Source organism: Populus euphratica, unplaced genomic scaffold, assembly GCF_000495115.2.
Source record: "Populus euphratica unplaced genomic scaffold, PopEup_1.0 scaffold1211.1, whole genome shotgun sequence".
Taxonomy (NCBI): domain Eukaryota; kingdom Viridiplantae; phylum Streptophyta; class Magnoliopsida; order Malpighiales; family Salicaceae; genus Populus; species Populus euphratica.
The window spans coordinates 12,310-20,951 of record NW_011501066.1 but is presented as its reverse complement, the minus strand read 5'-3'; the positions used below and the strand labels follow the sequence as shown (position 1 = coordinate 20,951).

Below are 8,642 nucleotides of genomic sequence, written 5' to 3'. Positions count from 1 at the left end.
AAAGTTATGTTTATACTATTATTCAAAATACTATTCAACAAATTTATCTGTTTGAAATAGCATCTTTTATTGGAGATGATGTAATATGTCGCAGTTCATGGGCTGAAGGGTCCCCTACCCTGGACCATACCATTGCATCAGTATTTGTATGACAATGCAGGAATTTAAAGGTGAGATTTCCAGATGTTCTCATCTTTTTATCAAAATGTTAATTACCTTAGCTTCTGAGCTAATTTTCAAAACACTCCGCTTCGTTTCTGGCTATTTAGAGTCAAGATAACCAGCAGTGAGACAGACACCTGACCTCACCATCAGCTAGACAAACTTCTAAATAAGATCCTCATTCCGCAGGCAGTAAAGCTTATATGCAGTAAAGCTTATATATTTTACTTGCACCATTTTCCTTCAGTGTAAGGAATGAATATTCAGTCCCAATAACATGAACATGACAGACACGTATAATAAATTTTTCGAAGGACTTTACAATCTGCATTTCAGAGAGAATTTACATTTCTAAGGTTTTGTTGCTTCAGTTCGAAGTAAATACAAAACTGTCCCTTCGTAAGAATCAGAAATGGGAGAAAGTTTTTAGAACTCATAGAGGGGATAGAAGCCTCGATATATCTATGATTATAAACACTACATATCACTGCAAGTCAGTGAATAAAGACATAAATTAACTTATATGAAGAAATCAATGAATGAAAAGTAATCTTGATAAACTCAATGAATGGCTTCTAATTTACTGCCACCGCTTTGGAGGCTTGTCTAGGTTGGAATTGACAGTTTTCTTAATACCTGAAAGAACCAGTTACGGGAAATTTAAGAGAGAATTAAAGTATAATCACCGAGGAAAACAATCTGCTCTTTCCTATCTTATTTTACTTACTTGCGGACCCTTTTGGGTTGTCCCTTGACACAGTCACTGCCTTTGATGCGTTTTGCGTTTGGTTTTGTAGGAGTCGAATAGTAGATGCCACTTTACTCCTGCATAAAAACCAAGTTCTTAAAATCCCATGTCTGCAAATATATGTATATAACTGAAAACTGAAAGTCCAAAGTTTTACTATTGACGCAAATTATCACTTTCAAAGCATTGTTGTCCTGTCAAAAAAGCAACTCCCTTTCATTTTGAAAGAAAAATAAATTTTTATAAGATGTATGCAAGATAATGTCAAAAAATCTCAAGGAAACAGAAAAAAACGCAAGAAATTCGTCACTCACTTCCGCAATGTCTGTGATAGTTTTGTGCCTTGATCTGTTGTGTCATCAGGTTCTGTTCCCACTGAAAGAACACTCTCAGAAATGTCACTTAATCTATCCTCATAGTCTCCATCTTCAAATCTTAATATCTCAGCATCTGCAAATGACATATCATGACCTGTGTCCCCATCAGAAAGTTTTGATTGCTGGGAACCAGCTTCAGAATGCTTGTCACTGCACTCTGAAATGCTTTCCTGATAAGAAGCTGTCTCACTTCCTACACTTCTCCTGTCAGATGGTTTTCGGGTTCTGTGAGGAATAACACTTGAAGAATTATAGCTCGCAGAGGAATCACCATACCTCGCTGAACCAGGATACTCGTTTTTAAGATCTTTTGTTAATTGCAACTGCTCAATCTCATCATCCTTTTTTGCAATTGTGTCTTTGAGAGATGCCACCTGCATGATGAATAGAAGATTCAGAAAGCACTAACCACATGTGCTGTGCTGTAATATAAATTCAGCTTCTTAAATTTTTTATTGTCTATTGGTTGCATGTACTTGGATGGAAGATGAAATGTTCTGTTTACCTATTAAGTCACTAATGGGCATAAAGAGCTAATCATGCATATATGTTATTCCTGAATGTTCTCGGGAGTTCAAAGTTCTCAGGGCACCTTTGGAGTTAATGTGACCAGAGAAATAATTAAATCTGTTTAAACCATGTTTCTCATCAGTTAATCAGCAAATTATTTCTTTTCTAAGTTTAGTCCAGCTCCAACAAGCATCAGTTTCACTTCTAATCATTTTCGTTCTGTGTGGAACTCTTCCCAGATTTCCATTATTTGTTATGAATAAAATTTTTACAATATCAGACTTAGTATAGGCAGTTCTAAGAGAATTTTGAAACAGCAGAATTACCTAATTATTAGAACTTAAGAACACCACATGCTGAACACAAATATTTTTTTTAATGAATTCATTACTGCACGTACCAAAGTTTTATCATTCACTCTGTGTTTTATTGCCATTTCATTGATTTTTCAGGTTGAGATACTGTTAAGACTAAGATATAAGTCATAAATCAACAAAAAACAAAGTACTCTAGCACTTTTCAAGTCCAACCATGTAGTTTCAGACGACGCAATCAAGGTAATTTTTCAGAAAACTCAAGCAGCTACTGGTATCATTAATTTACAAACTGTCTTGTGTGTCCTTCCATTCTGTTTTAACCTTGGTGAACTATTTGTAGATTTAATTGAACATAACTGAATCCATTGAGTTCCAGCCAGAAATGTGATCTGATGAAGGATGGTATTGTATATAACACCAGAAACAAACCTGGTCCATTAATTCCCTAACATCTCTGCCCTCTTTGCTGCTTCGAGCTGCACCTAGCTCAACTCCAGAGACCCTCTCTGCAAACTTCAGAGTGCTTATAGTTTCAGAATATGAACTAACATCAGGATTGAGCTGTACAAACATAAGCGTCTTTGCTTGACCTCCTGTAATGTGAAAAGTAAGAAAATATACATTCATATTAAGTCTAAAAGTAGTTTACCACTAGCTTTCAAGAAAGGTCACCAGCATATTGAACTAGGGAATAACTCGAGGAAGTTTAAGACAAGAAGGGAACACCAAAAAGCAGTACCTAATGAGCTTTGAAGTAGTTGAGTGAGCTTGCTGTTTCTATATGGTACATGAGAATTCTTTTGTGCAAGAGCGAAAATGACATCCCCGAGGGCAGATAACGATTTGTTTATATGTTGTGCTTCCCTAAGTCTGTCTCCAGTTGCCTCAGAGCGATCTACCCTTTCGCTCCCTGCTAGATCCACCAAATGAAGATTACCATGTAAAGCAGCACCAGAATGCAAATCCTTTCCACGAACATGGATACTGACAACACTGTGTGCACAGAGATAAAATCAAAATCACAACTAAATTTATCAAAATCACAACTAAATTTGAGACAAATGTAATCTGGACGTAAAGATAAAACAAAGATAGTACCTATGAGAGCGGCTACTTCTTTCATTCATGGCAGTGGCTCCAACAGCTCTGTTTTTTAGTCCAACATCTATTAATTCTAACACGTCTGAAGTTGATGTAACAGGATGCATGCTAGCATCTGGTACCGCCAAACCATTGGGTTGGACGGTAGAAATAATCCCAAGTGTGTGCAAATCAAGGGAAACAAAATATTTGAGAGTATTCTAGTGTACTCTTCATTCGAATAGTACACATTATAGAAAGAAATAGGTGGAAAATTCAGCATTTCTCTTAAAAAAAAAATAATATGAATCCTAAATTAAATCTGAAATTTGTTAAGGACAAAATAAACTATCCCTGGTGAAAAATCTATATTGTCAGTCAAATGACAGAGAAAGGGTGCCTCATGCATTTGATGAAAAGAGATGAAAAGCAAGCAAAATGGTGAAAATATGCATGATATGTTGATTAGATCACATACACCTAATATAAAAGGATATTTTTTCTGAGAACCATCACTCAATAGTAAATCACGCACTTGTTCGTTATATATTTCAACCATCTGAACCTGAATCTCATATATAAGGGAGTCTCTTCTATTCTGAGAAATACTGAATAGGTCATTTAGAGCCCGATAATTAACCCCCCAATCCTCTTCAGATGCTCCATTGGGACCTGTCTGCAACAGTAAGTCAAGTTGAGTTAGAATTGCCGGAAACTTTATTGCATGAAATGAGACTAAACACAATGATACACACATCAATAACCCATACCATTGTGTAAGTTTTTCCCGAACCAGTTTGTCCATAAGCAAATATACATACACTGTATCCATCCAGGACAGAACGTATCAATGGTTGAGTGTCTGAATATACCTCAGCTGCCAATATCCAGAGCAGATAGCAGGTTAGAGATGGCAAGAATTTTCTTCCACGGTCATGCCAGTAGAAAGTAAAAGCACAAAAACAATATAGCATGCCCTATCCACATTGAAAAAGATGAAGAGATGAAAACCTTGAGTAGAATCTGGACCGAAGACCTTATTGAACTTAAAATTGCGGCGTCTATCTTTCCCTTGTTTGGAGGGATTCACAACTGTTAACTCTCCGTGTTCACCTATATATTCTACCGTTGAATGTTTTTCACCATGCCCAGGAAGAAATGGCCTTATCCGGCAATAAACTCTGATGTTTCCTGCAAAACAAAATGGAAGAATTACACGTTAAAAGACTGAACCAACGTACAAACCTGATACAGCAAAGGCTAGCAGCGGCACCTTTTAGTTCCTGAAGCTCATTAAACATCCTCCTATTTTCAGCAAGGACTATATGATAATCCCCAGTTGCATCAATTAATGCTTTTAACTTTACTCCTGAGCAAGATCAGAATTATATATTATGAAACTTGCCATCACTAATAGCATAAATTGCCAAACTGTACTAATAAACAACAAACCTAGGCCATTGAATTCCTCCAAGTAGCTTTTTTGTACTTCTATAATTTCATGCTTGATGGACTTAGAGGACAACCTCAGTTCCTAGACGTTTTCATAAATTCAGTCAGATTCGTGATACAAAATGATGCAAGGCTAAAAGACTACCTAGTTATATTATACCTTCAGTGCACCAAATTGAAACTCAACAAAGCTCTTAAAGATGTGTTCTTTCTTGTTGAACATCTTAGATTTTGACTGAGAATATGCCTCAAGCACTCTCACTTGGTTCCTCGAATCTTCCAAGTGCATTTCAAGTTCTTTTAATCTCCCCTCAAGGCCACCTTTAGTGGCCTTAGCTTCTGTTTCCATTTGCAATCGATTTAGTTCATGTGTCTGTTTCACTAGTTCTAATTCTTGTTTCAAGGCTGAAAGTTCAAGATCTCTTTGCTTCTGCTCTTCGGTCAACTTAGCAACATGGTCCACTCCAATTTTCTTCTCTTCCTCCATTTTGGACTTCTCAATCTGTAATGAGGGAAAAAAAATAAAAAAAATCCCATTATATGAATATTATGAAGAACATCCACACAACAAGTACAAGAAAATGATTCTTTTCTTTCTTTTTTGGATAGTAAAATGTACTCATTCTAATACTTTCTAAACTAGCCAGAAGAAATAAAAGAAAAACCGAAGCAAACCACATATGTCAGGACACACTAATCCACCAGAAATTGTATGCAGATCATAAGGAGCAACTATCAGTAGTCTGTGAGAAGATAGCAAAAGAATAATTCCAGAGAAAGTGACAAATACAAGCAGTTCAGTGAGCAAGTTACGGTGTAAATAACTTAAGAATTGTTTTTTCTTGTCTCTGAAACATACCTTAATTTGTTGAAGCTGGTCCATAACAACCTGCAAAAATATTAATATAAGAAAAACAGGTGTATTTTGGAAAGGTTTGCACCAGTCTAGTCTTAAATAAGTTTTCCATACCCCCCTCTCTTCACCAGTCCCAGAAGCCAGGGCTTCAAGTACTCTGATTCTTGACTGGTACTTCTCCTCACGAACCTTAAATAGATTGTTTTGCTGAAGGGAGAGAAGCATAAAGATATTGTCATTGGTACAGTCAATCATGGAGAAACAATTCAATTTTTTTTTTTTTAAAAAAGGCAAAATGATTCTTACTGTTCTCAAGTGTTCTGCTTGAGTTGAAATACGGCGTTCAATCTCTTGTACAACCTTTCTCAACAGACAAGCCACACGCTGAGAAATAAAATAAATGTTAATCATGCCTATAAACTATTCAAGTGTATGGATGCATGCATGTACACATAGTAGTTGCAGAAATACAAAGATACAGAAACATATTTAATGTACTTAATGTTACCCCTATTACATACATGCGGTATCTCGTCACTCTTTCTTTCGATGCTTTCATCCAATATTCCATTCACAACACTCAGAAGTGACTGAGTTGGTGCATTCTGCAAACAAAATGTTGAAATGTTACTGACAAGGGCTCAGAATGAAAACGTTAATGAAAAAACTGTAACATAAGAAAACATGAATGTTCATCAAATAATACAAATGAAAACTTACATCCAAACTATTTGATCTCATCATTTCAGAGATTTTTGCAGCAGAAAGATCTGAATAGCAGCCTTGTTTCAGTTGAAACATCTCATGGAACTTATGTACAACATGGGGCATGGATGCAGCTGATGCCTCTGTTGAATATGAGAAAAACGTTAGAGATGCTTTTAAATTTCAAAAACAGCATGTAAGACTTTAATAGACTTGAAAGCACAATTTATCTGCATTTTAGTGATACATGCATTAGAGGAAAGTTGCGTGCTATTTTCATATAGCATAAGATCAGCTTAAAAATTGCTTCAGGTTCAGTATTGCAGTGCACATATGAAAGCTCTTCACGCCTAGCCTTTTAAGCCAGCCAAGTGCGCATATGAAAACCGTATACTTCGATCACGGGAGAGAGTAAGCCATACCTGTTATAACAGGACTCCGCAAGGCTTGTTGAATTTTTGACTCTGGAGAAAACTTTCGCTTTTCTTCCCCAAATGTTGAAGAAAAAAGGCCATTGGAAGATGCATCCCCACGAGGGCTGCCATATTTAATCCCACCAGTGGGAGAAACAACACCCAGATATGCGAATTGTGCTCGAAGTGTTGAAAGGCAATCCATAACGTTCTTCATAGATCCCTGCAGATTTCAAACACAGCAGATGGATAGAGATAAAATCCTTTATGTGCAAAGACCAAGAAGTGGTAAAGACTAGCTCTAGTTGACGGCATTATCATTGTTCAAAGTTAAAATGAAGTGTATGAAGCTGGCAAAATCATGAGTTTTTTGGTAGATGGAAAGCATACCTATAAACTTGCTTCTTACTTAGCATTCAAATGTTCATATGCATAACATTAATCTATGGGGGGGACAATAGACAGACAAACATTGGATTACCTTCTCCAGGTCTGACGGTTCAAACTTGAGAATCCCCAATTCATCCATACTTGCCAGAAACTTCTTAACATTTTCAGAGCTAGAACTTCCAGCCTGAAATAGAAATGCACTATGAAATCAAATACGCAAATGCTAAATCATCCACTCATAAGCAAAACAAATAAGCAACCTTGTATGCATAACCAGGTCTAAGCTTATTTAAAAGCTGTAGCAGAACAGTGCCATCGATCAAGCAGGCTCTCAAGTCCTCGGATGAAGCTTTTACTGGCAAATTTAAACTAGGAACAATACTATTCATCCATTCCACCAATATGGCTCGCTTATTGGCTGGAGATAGGGCAAAAAGAGAAGAACAAATTCAGCTCAAAGGAATAAAACAACTGCAGTTAAAAGGAAAGTAAGTTTTTTCTTACCTTCAATGTCATTGTTACGAATTACAGTTGGTTCAAAAACACCCGAACGGACAGATACCTTTGAGCTATTGGCTCTCCCATTTTGTACCATGGGGTGATCCGAAGCTGAATTCATTGCTTACCTTTGAAGTCAATTATGAAAGCATGGCATATGCATAATTCCTCACAATTTTCCAGAGCAATCCTGAGAAGTTTATAATAGCAACCATCACGAGACTGATGAATTATGCAAAAATCCCCCTTTAACCAAGAAAAGCAAACAGGGTGTTTCATATGAGTTCACTATAAGAACAAACATAACTAGGCACTAGATACTGTATGATTGCAGAAATTATTCCCACATTCACGACTCATTTCAGCATTAAGGTGAACAATGGGAAAGTTAAAAGAAGGGAGCAAGCATCAGATAATTCAAACCATAGTCTAAGAACAGGAAGATTGGTTACCAGAAAACTTCACAGAAACTGATGAATTTGCAACAAAATGCCGATATCAAATTCATGCAATATGAGCTAGAATCACCATCCCCATTGGAAATAGCAAAACAGGATTTCTACCAATAATGAGCAGAAGTAAAAAAAGAAACAGAAAGGAAATAAACCGAGTTACTATATATATATATACATATACGCACATACTTGTAATGGATGAGCTATGAGATCATAATTTTAGAGGAATCCAGATGACAATTACCAAAACTAAAACAACAACACAATGCTGGTACATTCAAGACAATGCGATCATCAAATAAATAAATATCAAAACAAAAAAACAAAATGGATTCAATTCAATTATAAAAAAAAAAAAGAGAAGAAAAGGGAGCCACCTGAGAGAGACGTGGAACTAAGCAATACACACGTCGTTTTAAGGTCAAACAGAAAGAAGACATGCATATAACTCGGTCATGTTATTAGAGAAAGTGTTGTTATTAAACTAGACAACAAGAACACAACACAGGTATTAGATTCACCTTAGACTTCCATTTTAAAAGGACAAGTCAAACTCTGTTTTCTTTTTCTTTTTTATTATGATTTTGCTTGGTATTCCGTGAAAATGAAAGAGAAAGTGCGTAAGAAGAGGAGTGTAACTCTCCTTTAGGCCTTGCCCTTTTCTTTTCTGTGTGGTGAT

At 36.3% G+C, this 8,642-nt stretch overlaps 1 protein-coding gene across 2 annotated transcripts; it reads right to left on the bottom strand.

Annotated features, from left to right (window-relative positions):
- Positions 1–411: 411 nt before the first annotated feature.
- Positions 412–8,271, bottom strand: LOC105117184 (kinesin-4-like). 2 transcript variants are annotated; one of them, XM_011014758.1, is made up of 22 exons: positions 8,208–8,271; positions 7,515–7,698; positions 7,271–7,428; positions 7,102–7,194; positions 6,630–6,843; positions 6,223–6,350; positions 6,024–6,107; positions 5,809–5,886; positions 5,617–5,709; positions 5,506–5,535; positions 4,807–5,148; positions 4,647–4,728; positions 4,468–4,563; positions 4,206–4,385; positions 3,965–4,071; positions 3,692–3,870; positions 3,213–3,377; positions 2,854–3,107; positions 2,544–2,707; positions 1,225–1,661; positions 890–987; positions 412–798 (listed from the first exon to the last, which is right to left on the bottom strand). In XM_011014758.1, the coding sequence occupies exons 2-22, from the start codon at positions 7,627–7,629 to the stop codon at positions 743–745; spliced, it is 3,153 nt and encodes a 1,050-aa protein (XP_011013060.1). In that variant the 5' UTR covers positions 7,630–7,698; positions 8,208–8,271; the 3' UTR covers positions 412–742. The 2 variants fall into 2 exon arrangements, with proteins under 2 accessions (XP_011013060.1, XP_011013061.1); XM_011014759.1 differs by lacking the exons at positions 412–798; positions 890–987 and having other exon boundaries at positions 1,272–1,360; positions 1,564–1,661.
- Between the last annotated feature and the right edge of the window lie 371 nt (positions 8,272–8,642).

Coding starts and splice junctions, on each gene's coding strand:
- LOC105117184 (XM_011014758.1), bottom strand. CDS start 7,629: ATGAATTCAGCTTCGGATCACCCCATGGTACAAAATGGGAGAGCCAAT. Junction 3,108..3,212: donor AGAAGTAGCCGCTCTCATAG/GTACTATCTTTG, acceptor CTGTGCACACAG/TGTTGTCAGTATCCATGTTC. Junction 1,662..2,543: donor TTAGGGAATTAATGGACCAG/GTTTGTTTCTGG, acceptor TTCATCATGCAG/GTGGCATCTCTCAAAGACAC.